The sequence below is a fragment of the Neoarthrinium moseri genome (genome assembly GCF_022829205.1).
Source record: "Neoarthrinium moseri strain CBS 164.80 chromosome Unknown scaffold6_Wmoseri_CBS_16480, whole genome shotgun sequence".
NCBI classification, from domain to species: Eukaryota; Fungi; Ascomycota; class Sordariomycetes; order Amphisphaeriales; family Apiosporaceae; genus Neoarthrinium; species Neoarthrinium moseri.
The window spans coordinates 1072252-1089054 of NW_026055120.1; the positions used below are offsets into that span (position 1 = coordinate 1072252).

Below are 16803 nucleotides of genomic sequence, written 5' to 3' on the forward strand. Positions count from 1 at the left end.
ATAGGAAGAGCCATTGTACATATACATACCCACACGAACTGGGACGTCCGACGGTGAATACGATTATAGCTTGATCAAACTGACACTTCAGTGCCGCTCCTCACGCTACCGGCCTTCTCAACCCCAAGCTTGGTCTTCCTGCGCCACGGGCACCACTTCGATTGCCCAATGTAAAACGTGACCAGTACAGCAGCTGCTACAAACAAGTCAAGGCTCCCAAACATATGTTTCCCTCCTCGACTCCATTGAGTTCACAAAAAACACGCTGTCGTTATACTGATTCACAGCTACTTACCAGAGCAGGAAAAGCCTGGCGCGCCTCATATTCAGGTCCTTCCGAGAAACTATTTAATTACATCATGGTCAAGCCGGCCCGCCCCATCACCTACTGCTTGGTTACCATGTAGCGTCCGTTGTCGATTCAAGAGTCGATTTCACCGGTGGCTGAGGATATAGACTGCTAGAGTGCAGCAAGATCCGAATGATCCTCTCATTGCACCCAATGACTTGGTACGATGCCGCATACGCAGACACCGCTTGATTGTACTACAGCTGTTTCAAGCCGTCCAAGTAGCTGACCAAACGCTTTTTAATCACGACTCCCAGCATCCTCGCCGTGTTCTCTTCAACTACGATCAAGTACCTCAACCCCATCTTCCCAAACATCTCCACCACCATCTCTACTGGGGCATCCCTACATATGGTGAGCGGCGTCCTGTCCACGAACTCACTGATGGGGCCTTCCAGCAGATCCACCTCGATTTGCCCTTCTTCAAGCAAAGACAACCCGAACTCCAATTCGGCCTCGGGCAGGTACCCATGGCAGATTCCCCTCTGGTTCACCAACACCAGTCCCGCGTCCATCAAGCCCCTGGCCTTCAATTGGGTCAATTTGACCCTCAGCACGGATACGGGAACCTTGTAGTCGTGTCCTACATGCAGCGTGATTTCCTCCAGAGTACGTCTCGGCGGGATTAGATCCCCCGCCGTGCCCTCTCGCTCTCTAACCAGCGCCAATGCATGTTCGGCATCAAGGAAAGGATGCTCTAAAACATGCTGGGCAAGGTCATACACGCTATCCACAGAGATGGCGTCGGCTACCCATTTCGCTGTCAAGATTGCGAGCATGAACGGCAGGATGTAATTCACCTCGCCTGTCAGCTCGAACATTATGACGGTGAGGCTGACCGTCATTCGGCTCACGCCGGCTAGAAATGCTGCCGCGCCAACCATGGCAAAGATGCCAGGGGATATCGAGTTGGAAAGGAAGGAAGTCTGGCCCAACAGGCGCCCGAACAGAGCGCCAGCGTCTAGCGCTGGGATAATTATCCCCGACGGAACCTTGCAGCCAAAGGTGATGATGGTAAGAACCAATTTGATGAGCGTCCCGTGCAGAAGCCAGAAAAGATACACCCGTGTGTCAGACTTCGATTCTTCAACGCAGATCCACGAATCGTCACGGGGGTTATTGCAATCCACAAGGAGCTTGGCCATGGCAACATCGCCAGTGTCGCGAATCATGCGGTTTGGATACTGGAGGGCCGCTGTTGTCAATACGACCAAGGCTACTTCGAAGACAGGGTGGTTCTTGATGATGTTGTGTTTGCGAAAATGACGAGACCAGAAGAAGTTGGCCTGACAGAAAACGCCGCCGAATAGCCCCCCGGCGATGCCAAGGAGTATGAAGACGAGGTAGTGGATCGGCTCATAATTCGTGCCATAATTGGTCTCGAAGAGAACCAGCTTGCCGGTGCCCGTGGGATTGAGTTGCTTCAAAGCCGCAGATGCGACCATGGAGCACAGAAACGACTTCCAGAGTACTCGACGCGGGAAATAAGTGCTAATCTCCTGTATCTTCGGTTAGGGCCAGTGCTCAGGGCAAGCTATAGGGTCGGTAACTGGGTCATCACATCGAGTCACACTACTATGCACACACTCACCTCGTAGCTGAACAAGACGCCCCCAAGGGGGGCCCCAAATGCAACGCTCAATCCGGCACTACACGCCACCGACAGCATCTCTCTAAGCTTTCGATCGTTAACGCCGTACTTGGGAAACCAACGTGCCACCAAATACCCGACGCATGTAGAGATGTGCACAAATGGCCCTTCCTTGCCCAGGCACATCCCTGTCGCCACGGCAAAGGTTGCGCCAACAGCCTTGACCAGCAACACCTTCAAGTCTAGGAAGTGTGGGATTACGAACCCCGAAAGGATAGTCTTGATCTCCGGGATGCCCGACCCAGCGGCCATGTACATCGTCTTGCCACCCTCATCTCCTGCGGTTCCTTCCTTTGGGGAAGTTGTACCATCCGACACATCAACGTCACCTTCAGCGTTGCTGTTCTCCTCATCTACGGCTGGCAGTTTGGCCCTGGTCAGCATCGTAACGTTGCCCGCCACTATGCCAAACAACAGCGCAAGGCCGACGTAAACAGCATAGCTGCGTCCCCAATCGCCCTGTCCCCAGGCGATCCATTCCTGACATGAATCTTTCCCAGACCCAGATTGAGCACGATTCGCTCTTTCGAGCTGATTGGGGCCACCCCGGGGCATAGAGCCCGCAGTGCAGCACGAACGTCGATCCAAGAGTATGCCTCTCGTGCAGTAGCCCTCCTTCCAATCACTGATCAAACCGACCGCAACGTCTACGCAAAACGCCACCAGCGCAGTGAGAAGCCCAATTAGCGCCGCGGCAACCCAGCCTTGGGCGCTATCCCACCAGCTCCCGAACCTGCCCCTGATACCACCCCTTGAGTGGACCTCGCGCAGGCGGGCCGAGTCCTTCACAAGCTCGCGCAGCCAGTCGATGGTCGTGTAGTCGTTGTACGGAAGTCTCTCACCGGCGCGGGGAGCATTTAGAGCACCGTCCTCTTTGGATAGACTTGAGGAATGGAGAGACGCTACGTCGCTTTGCTCATCAGGTACCTCGTGCAGTCTGGGAGGACGACGCAACAAGGGACTGGTCTCTGAGGGCGCCGTTTGGCCTGCCCCGGAAATCGACATACTATTCTATAGCGCACAGCGAGCGCAATAGATCCTGGTTTCGTCGATTGTGCGTATGGAAATAACAAATGTAGCTCAGGAAGTTTGCCCTGCCATTTCTTGATAGGAGTTACTTGTGGTTTGATCTTGGTGGCTTCACGTTCTGTGAATATGGCTGCGCTGGAGGCAATGCATATGATGGCCAGGAAGCGCAAGAGATGAAGAATGAAAGAAGACGTGGCACTGGGATACTATACTAGGACTTATTAATTTTGTTAGTATTGTTATCACACACAGCAATCCGGAGATGCTCGATGCGCAGCTCGGCTTTGTGTTTAGATAAGGCTTGTAAGGCTAGTACTTCTGAGGCGGCATTGTACGTACGTCAAAGATAAGAGGTCGGACAACGCGTATTATTGGCCCCCTAACTCAGGTGCCAATCAATGTGGCGCATTTACAAGATTCCTCTACGATAATCAAAGGCTAATTGAAGCCTCACGGCAATGTGATATACGGACAGCATAGTCATTGATCAATTTCTAGCACAGGAGTGAATCAATATATTTCGCAAGTGGGCTACTGCATCAGAGAACAATGGCATTGATCACACTATGCAAGGTCGCTGTTGAATGCCTCGAGCTTCAATACCAAGCGAATGAATCACATAGGCTACAGGAGAAACATCCAACGCTGTTGCGCTTCTCATGTCAAGACACTGTGCGATGCTTGATCTCAAGACCTTTTCACGAATACCTCCTAAATTCTCGCATATGACTTGCGCTTTCCCTTTCCCTTGATTCGCTTAATCACAGCCGCGGCACTCTCCATGTCCTTCAGCTGCGGGCCATACGAGTTCTGAGGGGCGCTGATGGCTCCAACATTCGCCTTGGATGCCAGACCCTTCTGAGATGCAAGTGGTGCCGTCGAGCTCCTTGTCGGGTTACTTTTCTTGGCCCATCTAGAGCCTTTAGGAGGACTGGCCGGTGAGTATTTCTCATCTGCATCATCGTCCGCGTAGTCCTCCGCGAACTTTGGATCGTCAGAATCTGAGCTTATCTCGAGAACCTGTGTTCCGCGTGGAACGGAAAACTTTGGCTGCGATGATTGAGCTGCCTTTCTTGTCCGGGTCGCGGGAGGTGACTCCCGGGTTTTGATCGCAACGACTGATTCTGGAGAGTTACGATGTAGGCCCCCGTCGCAAGCAATGACAGACGTTGAGAACTTGACATCGGTCTGGGCACGCGGGGTACGCAAAGAGGAGCGGTCGGAGCTGGAATCATTCACGTCCCAGTCGTTATTGGGGACGTTATCTATCGATGAGAACTGCGTTGGAAGCTTCAGTGATTGGCGGTCGGGCCGAAAACTACCACTAATCCTGCTAGCATCTTCTGAAACGTCGTCATCAGAAGATCTGTCTAGCTTCTGCATTGCTTCCTCGTATTCATGGTTCTGATTTCTTGCCGCCTGCGACTTCTGCGACTTGAGCGATGAGAGCAGCTGCGTTCTCGAAGGGGTCTGTGTTCTGCGGGACGAGGTTGCAGTGCACCAAAGGGTGTTTAGAGAGGCCAGTGAGGACGAGCTGGCCCGTGAGGATGAAGGGACAGAACTCATCTTTGACCCGGGAGTTTCTTTGGCCTTGGTGCTGAACTCAATTTTTTGGTTGAGTTGATCTATGACTGGAGAAGGGGTAGGTTTCGCCGTGTCTCTCTCTCCATATACTACCGTGGAGTCTTCGCCTAGTAGAGGAGAAGGACCGGTATTTTGATCTTCGTTGATGGAGCCTTCGGTTGTTGCCCGGAAAGAGTCTTCCCCAGCAATGCCCAGGTCCATGGACAAATCCGGCTGACGGCCGCTGTGAGCACTTCCGGCAGACGATGGACGGCCCATGAGCGTCGGGTACGTGACCTTGGGTGTCCCGGTAATGAGTTCAGCATCATGGATATGGAGTGAAGAGTCTTCTCCACCGTCCGAGACCAGGTCTGTCATGGCGTGTTCAGAGGTCGGTTCATCAGCCACGGGTGACACGTCGTCGGCAGTGCCTTGGTTGGGTGACGGTTCAAGAAGCTGGCTAATCGTCTCCGCCTGAAGCTGCCGCGACGGACTGCTAATCTGTGATGTGTCAGACAAGGACAAATTGGCAGGTTGGCGTTCCTGTTCCGCATGGTCGTCGGAGGAAATGTTTGAAGTACCTAATGCTGGGGTTTCGCGCTGCTCCGTTGCAGTCCCCGGCCCCGGAGTTTCGACATGGCCCTTTGTCGCCTTGGGCAGCTCCGAGGTAGTATCCATGAGCTCCGCCGCCTCTTGCCGTTGTGGCTCGATCTCATCTCCGAACCCCTCGAAGGTGGTGTCCCTAAAGTCAACAGCGGTTTCAGTCTCGGCCAGCAGCTCCTCTGGTCTGTCCTCTATCGAGGGCACAATAGGCTCCAAAGAGGTTTCATCCAGGGATATGGCAGGTTGTACGATCCTGGGGTCCATCATGGTGTCAAAACTAAGCGTGCGGTAACCTTCATTTGCTCGCCTAGTATCCTCATCCTCGTCTTCTTCCTCACCTAAATCTGGGGCTTCGAATTTGTCGTAGATACGTTGCCCGGTTCGATCGTCATACTGCTTCTCTGCATGCTCTAGATCGCGATCTCTCTTCGCCAGTACGACCTCGAGACCGGCGGTATTGTCATCAATTCTACAGATGACGCCGGTTAAACTTAACAGCTGGGGCTGCCAGTTTGTTGCTTTTGAAAGAATGTACTGTTTCCACGTGATAACCATGCCATTCTGTGCCTCGCCCGGCTGCAAGGGCTTCAGATCCTCAACGTTATCAGGCAACGGGGGCAGGTCGTCCAAGTCGCTCAAGCGGGTTGTCTCATCGCCTGTGTCCCTGGTCGAATCCAAAGGCTGCTCCACATCATCATAGTTCAGCTCGACGTCGGCGTCGAGAGACTCCTGGCCAGCCCCCATCGCTTCATTATAGTAGCTCTCGTCCCAACCTTGAGAATCGCCGTATGATCCCTTCGTTCCGCGCGAATCATCTTGGTAGAAATGCAACTGGTTGCGCTCCGCTTTCTTGCCACGCCCGCCGCGTTTGTTCTTCTTGGTGAACCAATTGCCTTGTTGCTGTGGATCCCATCTTTGGACAAACGGGAAAGGAGGTTCACTGAGTACGACATCAGCCTGGCAACACTCAACGGCTCGGTAGACAATCCTGTCCTTCCAGGCGTCAGGATCTGCCGTCGTATTCTCTGCAGCGTTTTCCTTTCCGATCTCCGTCTCGGCCGTGCTCGCTTTCCCGTCGTCCTCTGCCAATCGCGCATTCTGCAAAGGTCGAACATCTTTCATGAGTCTATTGCGGAGGTTGTCCTCATCATCCTTGGTCCTGGGATTGCGAAGGCCGAGCGCACCGAACAGCATGCGGCGCCCTGCACCAAGGTCTAATCGCCGTCTCTTTACTGAATCTGGCGACGGAGCCTCCAGGGTGAGCGCAGCAGTTACCGAGTCGTCACGCGGTATCGATGCCTCAACCTCGTTGGCCTCGGTGTCTGCAGCCTTAGCAGAGTCTGCCTCGTTCCGCTTTCTCTTGTTGGTTTGCGGAGCGATAGAACCCTCAAGGCCAGATTGACTGCCTGGCCCGACCTCGACTCCGCCATTCGCAAGAGCATCGAGCAAAGCTTGTCGCTTGGCCTCAAAGAGTTCTTGCTCTTTCGATTTGTCATTTTCAAGACTAGCAGACGTTGATATTGGCAAAGCAAGCGAGGTGTTCGCCTGCGTGTGCTCGGGGGTCTGGGCCTGGGCAACCTGTTTCTTGGCCCTTTCGGCTTCTCTGCGCCGAATGTTGCGTTTCCGCGTGGCGAATTTTCCCTGGCCGGGAGGGACCGCGTGTTGGGATGGTACCGAGGGAGATTGTGACTGGGTTATCTCACCGCTGGGCAGACACAGACCCTGTTGCAGGGCCATAGCATGCTTTGTGGTTCGCTTCGCAGCAAGTGCATCCTCATCGCTCTCCGACTCTGGGCTCGACTCGGGATTACTACTATCGTCGTCGGAGCTTTCGTCATCCGAGCTTTCGGAGGAGGAGGATGTCTCGTCATCAGCGTCTGAGTCCTCGCTGCTGCTCGAAGTGGCGTCGGAACTATCTTTGCCAGAAGCAGTACGGCCGATGGGCTTGGATTTCGCAGTGGATTTTGCAGTCATCTCTTCAGGGCCGCTGTCATCGTCGCTGTCGTCGTGGTTATCGCCACCGTCCTCAGAGCTGCTAGTACTAGAATCGGAACGGGCCTCGTTGTTACTGGCATCGCCTGACGCCGGGTCTTCGTCCTCGTCATTGGCTGACGATGAATCATCTGAACTCGAAGGGTCGCTCAGCTCCCCTTCTTCGGAGCTCGAGCCCGAGCTGGAACTCGCCGCACTGCTCGAAGTGTCGTCTTCGTCTGCCTCGTCCAGATCATCAAAGCTCGTTTTGCTGGCAGTCAGCGTTGCTGATGTAGCCTTACTTTCGCCATGTGCTCTGCTGCTCGTGAAGGAGGCGGAAATGCCGGCCATGGCTTTGAGACCATTACCTGACGAGATTGTTCCAGGGGGCAGACCTTGGCGGTCAAATCGTCGGACGAAAGGTGTGACATCCCCGTCGTCGTCCTCGTCCGATTCTGCGTCCTCCTGGTCTTGGGCATCATCGTCCACTTCGTTGGCGCTCTTTGCCGTTGACTCGTCGACGCCAGCCGCTGGCTGTGGGGGTTGTCGCGGGGAGGTCTCCAAATTTCCACTGCTGCCAGGTCCTGGGAGACGTTGATGCCATCGTTTGACGAGGTCGGATTCGGAGATTGCTGGTTTGAATCCTTGCAATAAGGCGAGATAAGACTTCCTCAAGTCGCCATCCTCGGCGGTAAGAATCTCTCTGCACACACGCAACGGGGCAGCAGGAAAAGCAGCCCGCAATGTACTGATTTTATCAAGTACTTCCAGGTCTAGTGAGCTGTCTTCATGCGAGGATGGCACGGGCTGAGGAGTCTCGGACCTACGGCCACGAGAGCGCCGCGGGGAGCCGGGTCGTGAGAACCGTCGTGGCTGTTTATCTTGCAGGGGCGAGGCCCGCTCCCTTTCAGCGGAGTGACGGTCTATGCCATGGGTTCCGCCGGGGCTCTGCAGATCTTGGAGCTCTCTGGTGAGATCTTCGTCGTCGTGGTCAGCGTTCTCGTCCGATCCGGGTTCTTCCTCGTCAATATCGTCAGCGTCGAGGTTGTCAAAGTCTGTAGCCAACCTGACACTTCTCCGGCGGCTTTCTCGGTGCTCATCCTCCCCATTAGTGAGCAGCAGCATGGGCGTGTCTTCTTCGTCCTCTTCTTCTTCTTCCTCATCCTCCTCTCCCTGCTCGTAATCGGCGTCGTCTTCGTCCTCCTCGTCGCGGTCATCGGCGTCGTGGTCCTCGTAGCCAATGCGACGGCGCTTCCGTGGCGGGATGTCAAAAGCCGGGCGACCCCGAGGGGCCTTGAGCAAGGGCCTCCCGAATGCTATGCCATCGATGAGGTGCTTGCCGTCAGTCGAGATCTGGTGCCGCCCGCTGACTCGGCGCCGTCGGAGGTCGTCTGTGAATAGAGGGCGGATGCTATCAGGGGTCTGTTAGCGACTTGGTCATGCCGAGGCAGCAACACACAACGAGAGAGTGCCGAGGTACGTAGGATGGGCAGGACGCACAAGATCTGGTCATCATCCTTCAGTACGTCGCGAACGGACTGAAAGTGCAGGCACTCGAAGCTGGAGCCATCGCTGCCCCGGAGTTCGACGGCGTAATCCTCGAGGCCCCATTCACCACTCTCCAGAGGCAGGATGTCGTTGACTTGCTCCAGCAGCTTGGCGACGGTAGGACTGTTGTGCGGAGGGACGGGCCAGACCACGTTGGCCTCGGGGAGTCCGTTTCGACGCACGACAAGGCGTAGTCGCATGGGTGAGGCCATCACAATGGCATGAGGGTGGTTCGGTTCGTGGCCGGCGGTGGTGGTGGCGGAAGAAGTTCTCGGTATGGATGTATTAATCGGACACAGAGGGGGAAAAGTTCCGGGATGGCGCAGAGGAAAAGTGACAAGAGGAACAGATGCAGAAGAAAGAAGCCGGGGGAGGGGGGGATTAAGAGAATGGGGTGGACTTGAAACTACTGTATCTGCATTCTTACGCGCGTGAGGGTCAGAGAAGTTACTTCTTCGTCAACTTTGAGCCAGGGCTGGGCTTTGGCAAGCTGTTAGACTCTGGCAGTCGATAGCTGTGGTACTGGCGATACCTACACGCGTACCTAAACTTGTTAGCTCCGAGGGAACGGGGGAAAAAAAAAAAAAAAGAATTGGCTCCAGTTGCGATGGGACGCGCAAACGCGCTAATTGAATCTTGGGGAAGCCGATCCCAGTGGCAGCCCTGCCAGCCAGGGTCAGTCACTACCTAAGTTAGTTAGGTGCCTAGCTGGAGTCCAGTGAAACTGATAGCCCTGGAGCCCTGGAGGAATGCGGGGCAACGGTCCCCGAGACAGCCCTGACGGCGAGACGGGCCAGTGGTGGGGTTGGATGCCGCTGGGCTCCAGGGCCAGGTTACCGGACCAGCCTGCAGCATGGGAGCTACCTGGGTTTTTTGTTCCTTTCTTGTTGGGCAGGGCCACCTGCAGTTACTGGGTATCTTCTACCTGGCTGATTGCCCAAGTTAGGTACTTACTTGAGTGCATCAAGTACTACCTAGGGTCGCCGTGTATCTGTTCAAGACGCTTTCGGTATCCGTGCAGCTTCGCTGCCCATGCGGGAGATCAGCCTTCTATTTCCACATCTGCAGCTGCGTCGGCGCCTGTCCGTTTCTGATCCTGGCGGCTACCGTTTACCTGCACGCCCATGTGGCCTCCTCGAAGCACAGCAACGAGACGAGGCATCGTTTTGTGGCCGACTTGGCCAAGTGATCATGCCTATGCAGTTGAGGAGAATCCCTGACTCATCCAGGTTTCGCCCCAAATCGAACGAGGCTTGCCCAGGACCTAGATCGCAGTGTTCAAGCAGTATGCTCATCTTCTTGGATTCGGACTTGCGCCGTGGCAATTGGACTCTTGTTCTTCTCTCTGGACCTACAAACGCTCTTTTCGGCCCAGTTGACCTGCGAGACGAGGGCTCAATGTGTGCTAGATAGATGCCCTCACGCCATGGCGCATACGTGATGGCAAGGTCCTCGAATATGCTGGTATCAGAGGTTCCACGATGTAGCTCTCAACCCAGGCTTTGTGTACGCCTGTAAGACTATATTCAGTCCCGCCCCAGCTTTTATGTCTCCTTTTCTGCATCTATACCGCCATGCCCACTTGTCTATGTAACCATCACGACGGAGGCATCCCACCCGCATCTAGCATATGCCCCATCTTCTCGATCTGTAGAACGCTGTCAGTGACGGTTGCGACGGGGTCCCTCCGGAACGCGACATCTCTCACCTTGGTCTTGAGATAGCCCTCGACCTCGCGGCTCCTGAACCCTTCCCCCTTGCCCTTCCAGCTCAGCGGAACCATGGCAACCCGGTCGCGAACCTTGACCTCCCGGTTCGGCCCCTCCACGGCCCGGATCTTGTCGGGGTTGTTCGTCAACAGCCGGATCTCCTCCTGGCCAAGGTCGAGGAGCATTGCCGTCGCCAACCCGTAGCTGCGCGCATCGGCAGGGTGCCGCAGCAGCAGATTCGCCTCCACCGTGTCGGAGCCCAGGTCTTGCAGGTTATATGCCTTGAGCTTCTCGCCCAGCCCGATCCCCCGTCCCTCCTGCCGCAGGTAGATGATGATGCCTCCGTTGCTGATCTGCGTCGGCAGCGCCATGAGCCGCGCCGCTTCGTCGAGCTGCTCGCCGCAGTCGCACCGCGCAGACCACGCCGTCTCGCCCGTGTAGCACTCTGAATGTATGCGCACCAAGGGCGGCCCCGTAGGCGTGCCCGGGGCCGCCTGCGCAGCGGCTTCGGCCGCGCTGATCATGCCGCTCGTCGTCCTGCCGGGGAACAGCCTCCCCGTGTAGGCTCCCCGGACCATGCGGTCCATCTCCGTCTCGCCCTGCCTCGGGGCGTCCAGGCTCTTGCTCCTGATGTTGTGGCCAAAGACAATGGCCAGGTGCTCCTTGTTGTCCACGTTGTTCGTGTACAGGTGGAGGAACATCTCCGTCCCGGCCACCGTCGGGATTCGCGCCCGCACGATGCATTGCACCTCGGGCAACGTCTCGAGGAGCCGCGGCCGCTTGGCCCCCGCACCGCCGGACGGCAGGGACGAGTCGACGGGGACGCTGCGAGGCTGTTCGGTGGTCGGTGTCGCTATGCCGGGGGTGGCCGGAGGGGTGAACTGAGGGGACAGCAGCGACGGCGGCGGCGGCAGCTGGTCGTCCGAACGGGTGGACGCCGACGTGGGTGGTCTCGACACATCATTCAGCGAGGAGAGCGCGGCCAGAGACAGGGCATCGCGCTGCAATTGCGCGGCGCTCGGTGCGGCGCCGTCTTCGTGATCGGGGACCGGCCGCGACTGTGGCGAATAGAAGGACGGCAGGTCGGCAGCGTCGGTCTGCCACATCTCCTGCTTCCGCCGGTCCATGGCCTGCTGCTCAAGAGTCGGCATGCGGCGGGACGCAGGAGCTGACGCAGGGACCTCCGGGTCTCACTTGGATGAGCTCTCGCAACGACGGCGGGGTCGGCTTACAAGCCTCGGCGGCGCGCGATCGTGGGTAGCGGGGGTTGACGAGTTACAGGCGAGGTTTAGAAACGATGGAACTGGGGGCGGAGAGCAGCCAGGGCGTGAGGTATGATTCTGTGGTGTGAGCCGGGCATTTGCAAGCAGCACTGGCAGTAAATAATAGCCAAGGTCTCCAGACTCCAGGCTTGACTTGGGTAAGTTTGGGTTACGTTTCCACGATTACTCTAGCCTGGCCGGCACATTAGTCAGTGGGCTGCAGACGACGGCCGACTTTTTACCTCAGTGATGACGGAGCTTCAACTGGCGATCGACCCAAGACCCTTGCATGCCGCATTGAACTTCGAGCTTTGTCTACGGGGTCACTATGGCAGGAGCCTAGACCTGTCCACGGATGTGCATAGGCTTTGAAGGCAAGAGAGGAGGAGAGGTTATGTCCATCTTGCACACCATCGCATGCCCCTATAGTTCCTAGGTAGGGGGTGCCGGTAGTTCGCATCTTAGCAACTTAACTCACAGAGACGTACGTACCGGTAACCAAGTGACCCAGAACTGCCAGGCGGCCCATCGCGGATGCGGGGAGAAAGAAGCCAGGCCCAGGCGGGAAAATCAGCGCTTCGCCGAGCTTCTGCGTCTTCTGCGTCTTCTGCGGAGCCCGAGGCTTCTGCGCACCAGCTCCGGTCTTCGGATGGCCCGGCTGGCTGGCTGGCAGCCCGCACCCGTTTAAGACCTGGGTTCCGTCCAGTCCTCTGCATGTCTTGCAGACGAGATGAGCCCGCGTCCCAATGCTCTGCTCCAAAAAGAGAAGCGTACATCAGCACAAATGCACAAATGCACAAACATCGTGTCCCATAGTATTCCACTACCATCGGTTCAAACCCGTAGTCGGTCCCAGCACGTCGACGTTCAGAAAACGCCTGGCGCAGGTGCTCGTGGGCTAGCAATCGGAACGTACCCAGCGGAAGCTGTCTGCTCTAACCGACGGCCATCTGCCGCTCATATACATGCTGCCGGCCACGCGACAACAATTTGGACGTCATGACTTCACCTCGATGCCATCCCACGGCGATTGGGATATGTGCCATGTCGATTACGCATCGTAGCAACTTGCCATGCCTGAGCCGCGGGTGTCTCCGTCATGTGCCCAGCTAACTGCCTAGTATAATTTCCCCTGGTCGGCGCGGATGGCGAAACCGCGACCAACCCAATTGGTGGGCTCGACAGAATCTCCTGGGACTACTCCAGCTTTCTGCTTTCTTCTTGCTGCATCGTTTCTCGTAGCATGCTTGAGACTCACCAACCACCCGGTCCATAACAATATGCACTGGCTCCTGATGGCCAACCCAGAGGTTCAATTCACAGGAAGTAAAAGCAGGAGGTGATTCAACGCAGGCAAATATAAAAACAAGCCACCAGATTCACTGGGTTGATACAGCTTCAGGCGTTCAAAATCACAAACATTCATTTCCCATACTTGCTTGCAATCTTCCGCTACGAGCTACGGAGAAGTTGTTGGGCTGCAACATCTACTACCCACGTTCAATCCGACGTGCTGAGTGGGAGCTTGCGGTTTCCTACTGGAGAGACAGCATGCAGCTATGGAAGTGAGCGCAATGCCAACCCTCGTCCAGGCGCCAGAACTATATGATGCCTGAGTCCCTTATTTGCCCCTTGCTTTCACGCAGAGCTCTACTTAGTTCCTTGGTTACACTGGCATCGTCAATCTCCGCAGCACCAGGCAGCTACATTCCTCGTTTGTGACTGCGCTTACAACAGCCACCATTATTCTCCTTCCAATAGCTCTTGATGGACTCATTGGACAGGAACTTTCCGGTTTTCTCACTCTTCAGCCTCGTTGGTCGAAGCCCGTCCCTAGTCACCCCAAACGGCCATCTACTCGTCCAAGAATGAAGATACCCTGACTCACTCTTTAGTGACACGAGCCACCCCTTTCTCAGAACCTAAGGAGACAGTGGTTGCGACTCACCTGATATAGTATCATATTCTTCAAATGATTCGAAACTTCTTTTGGCCCTATAATTCAAACCCGGCTCCACTTCGCCAGATCAGGGTCCCAAGCCGAGAACTCTATGACTTCAAACTGGTTCGTTACAAGACCTGTGCGATGATTGTCGTTGCAGATGCAGCATGCTACAGCATTGGAGACAGCGATGTTGGGTTCTGGTTCGCGGAAGCCGTCTGTTCTTTAGAATAACAGACAACACACAAGGGACGCAGGGGGTTATAACATGCCATGACACTGTCAAAGACTTTCCACAGGCCGTTGCGTGGGAAATCCTGCTTTGGGACGGTCCGATTATTGCCTAGATCGAGACGTAAGCCTCTATTTCGTGGTCGACGGGGACGGGCTCTGAATATACCGTGCGATAGATGAAGGTGGATATATTGATCACCCTTGCCAATACGTTTTAGCGGGCATCGCGAGTCCCGTAAAGTGCCTTTCTGATGTTCTCTTAAGAGTTCGTTTGAGTTGACTACACCCTTGGTTTATTATACTTTCAATCAACGTAACGTTGATGAGTCCAGCTTATAAACTTCTCCAAGGGCTAGAGGTCCCGTCTAAGTTTCAGTCTTCGTGGCTCAGTTGGTTAGAGCGTCAGTCTCATATAGTTGGTATGACTTGATTATAATTCAGGATATCTGAAGGTCGCCAGTTCGAGCCTGGCCGAGGACATGACCTTTTTATTCCATCTTAATATTGGATAACGGCCAGACGGTTCCATTTTCTAAGTGGAAGAGGTAGGTTACTTAATGCAGTTGACATAAACTTTTTAACTGCGACGGGTGATCAGACTTATTATTCATCACGTCAAGGGAACTTAAGATGAAGATAACGAAGTGAACCATAAGTTCACGTGAACAGCAAAAAGCCGGGCAAGGCGAGACAAAAGAATACTTGGAGAAGCAGGTGATCGAAACCTGGACTTTTCGCACTTTTGCAAGGTGGTGCAAAGCGAACACTCTACCACTGAGTTACATCCCCAATCGATTGACCAGATGAACCAATCAAGTGATTCGACTCTGATTGGTTGAAACATCGCGGCGTAATAAGTGCTCTATAGCGTATCATTTGCGCTCGGCCCCCACTGAAAATTCCTCCAGACACCTCAAGCAATTGCTTCAATCGTTATTCAGGCTGTAGCGTGTATTTCATCTGAAATAAGGTCCCATCTTTTTATATTGGTGAATACTTCTAGTGTAACAAATGTGTACTGCCCTGCCGTGCCCACTGTTAGGCTGTGCATCACTAGTATAGCATGAACAACTCGGATCAAAGACCAATCATGATTTCTAGTACAGTCTACCTCAGTCTATCATGCGCCCCTGTCTGTGTATATACCAAAGCACAGCGCTAGTCTATTGGTTTCTTTTAAGCTGCCGGCATTCCAAGGGCTGCATAAATCTGCTGGAAGCTCTCCTCCTTTGACAAATCAATCGGCTCCTCTCCGTTGGCGATCTGCTTGATTTGCATGGTGGCACCTACAAGGCGCACGAATAGATTATCCTCGGCGACAGCACACGTCCTCACGCCATTGGCTTTGCCCGAGAGCAGCAACTTGGGCAGGTCAGCTTCCTGTGCCGCAGCTCTGCCGATGCCAATACCATCAACACTCTCAAGGGCCTTGACCATTCCAGAGACGGTCTTGAATCCTCCCGTCGTGTACAACTTCAGATTCTTCACCGACTTGTGGATCTGTTCAGAGAACTCGATAAAGTAGGCCTCTCGTTTCCGAGTGCTCTCCTTCTGGTACTTGAAACCCATGGACTCGTAGGTGCCTCCGCTCGTCTCGGCATAGTCGAACCCGGCCTTCTCCAGAGCCTGGCAGAGCAGAACGGCGTCGTCTGTTGTGAATCCCTTTTCTTGGAACTCCACCGAGTTGATCTTGATACCTAGAATAAACTGGGGGCAGACCTTTGACCGAATGGATGCTGCGATCTCCAGAATAAGGCGCATGCGGTTCTCTAGGCTGCCACCGTACTGGTCAGTTCTGAGGTTGGTCGTTGGACTGAGGAACTGCGCAAGCAGGTATCCGTGGGCGCCATGGAGCTGGATACCATCATAGCCCGCCTTCTCGAGGTACACAGCAGCGTGGGTAAAGCCTTGGATGAAGCTCTCAATGTCCTCCTTCGTCGCAGCACGGGGCTTTGCGTATGTTCTACCACCCATGCTCGGCGTGATCAGTTGCACATCGCTTGCGCTGACGGGGTGCTGCTGAATATCCTCCGGCACTTGGCGCCCAGCATGAGAGACCTGAGCGACAATTAAACTCCCATGCGCCTTGGCACCATCGGCAATGGCCTTGAAACCTTCAAAGCGCTCACCCTCGAACGGCGCGTCCGGGGGGATGATTTTGTTGCCCTTTCCTTCAAGGTGGCCAGGATGGATCTGGACGTTTCCAGTCAAGAGTTGGCCCCATCCACCCTCTCCCCACTTGCGATACAGAGTTGCGAGGTCCTTGCCGGGAATGCCACGTGCTGAGAGATCGTCCTCATCCCAGCTCGCCAGACCCTCGGACATGGCACCCTTCAGGAAGCGGTTGATGGCAACTCGCTTCGAGACCGGGAACTCCAGGGGTTCACCCAGGGGCGAAGGGTCCGCCGCCTCGGACTCAAAACGTGATGGTACGGATTCAGGAGACATATTTCAACGGTGAGGGACAAGAGACAGGAGATATGAACGTAGCTTTCCTAAGTTCCCCTACTTGCCGGGCCCAACGCACGCTTATATAGCCCCAGAGACCAGTATCCCGGGGTTCTGTTTCGAAATCTCGTCCATCAGGCATATCGTCTGACAAATCCAGAGGTGGCCCCACTATCTTCGGCAGCGGGCCATTGCACTCCACAGGACCCCATCATGCTTGACAGCATCGACAGCTGGCTGCTAAATCCGTGGTCATGGGCTTGGCTGTCTCGGTGATACCAAACGGCGCTGCAATGGTGTCGAGGTTGGGCACGTACACTGTCGGAGATTAGGACCAGCCACACAGCTGGAGAAGCGTGATCCCTTGTAGTAAAGCAAGGGCCCGCAGGCCAGTACGGTAGAAGTCTTTGGGTACCGCAATCAGCTGACTCCGTGTCAGTAGGGAGGTAGACCAACGCGCCTCACCTTGCCAGGGCATGACTCTTAAACCCCTC

At 55.1% G+C, this 16803-nt stretch overlaps 4 protein-coding genes across 4 annotated transcripts; all 4 read right to left on the minus strand.

The window, feature by feature from the left end:
- Positions 1-546: 546 nt before the first annotated feature.
- JN550_002924 (uncharacterized protein) lies at positions 547-3005 on the minus strand (the record flags this gene model as incomplete). Its single annotated transcript, XM_049314270.1, has 2 exons — positions 547-1848; positions 1941-3005. 2 exons carry the CDS (start codon positions 3003-3005, stop codon positions 547-549), a joined length of 2367 nt encoding a protein of 788 aa, XP_049175449.1.
- Positions 3006-3740: 735 nt separating this feature from the next.
- JN550_002925 (uncharacterized protein) lies at positions 3741-8914 on the minus strand (the record flags this gene model as incomplete). The annotated part of the gene is made up of 2 exons (XM_049314271.1): positions 3741-8577; positions 8667-8914. The coding sequence occupies 2 exons, from the start codon at positions 8912-8914 to the stop codon at positions 3741-3743; spliced, it is 5085 nt and encodes a 1694-aa protein (XP_049175450.1).
- A 1397-nt stretch (positions 8915-10311) lies between these two features.
- Positions 10312-11550, minus strand: JN550_002926 (uncharacterized protein; the record flags this gene model as incomplete). The annotated part of the gene is made up of 1 exon (XM_049314273.1): positions 10312-11550. The coding sequence occupies one exon, from the start codon at positions 11548-11550 to the stop codon at positions 10312-10314; it is 1239 nt and encodes a 412-aa protein (XP_049175451.1).
- A 3487-nt stretch (positions 11551-15037) lies between these two features.
- Positions 15038-16309, minus strand: JN550_002927 (uncharacterized protein; the record flags this gene model as incomplete). Its single annotated transcript, XM_049314274.1, has 1 exon — positions 15038-16309. The coding sequence occupies one exon, from the start codon at positions 16307-16309 to the stop codon at positions 15038-15040; it is 1272 nt and encodes a 423-aa protein (XP_049175452.1).
- Between the last annotated feature and the right edge of the window lie 494 nt (positions 16310-16803).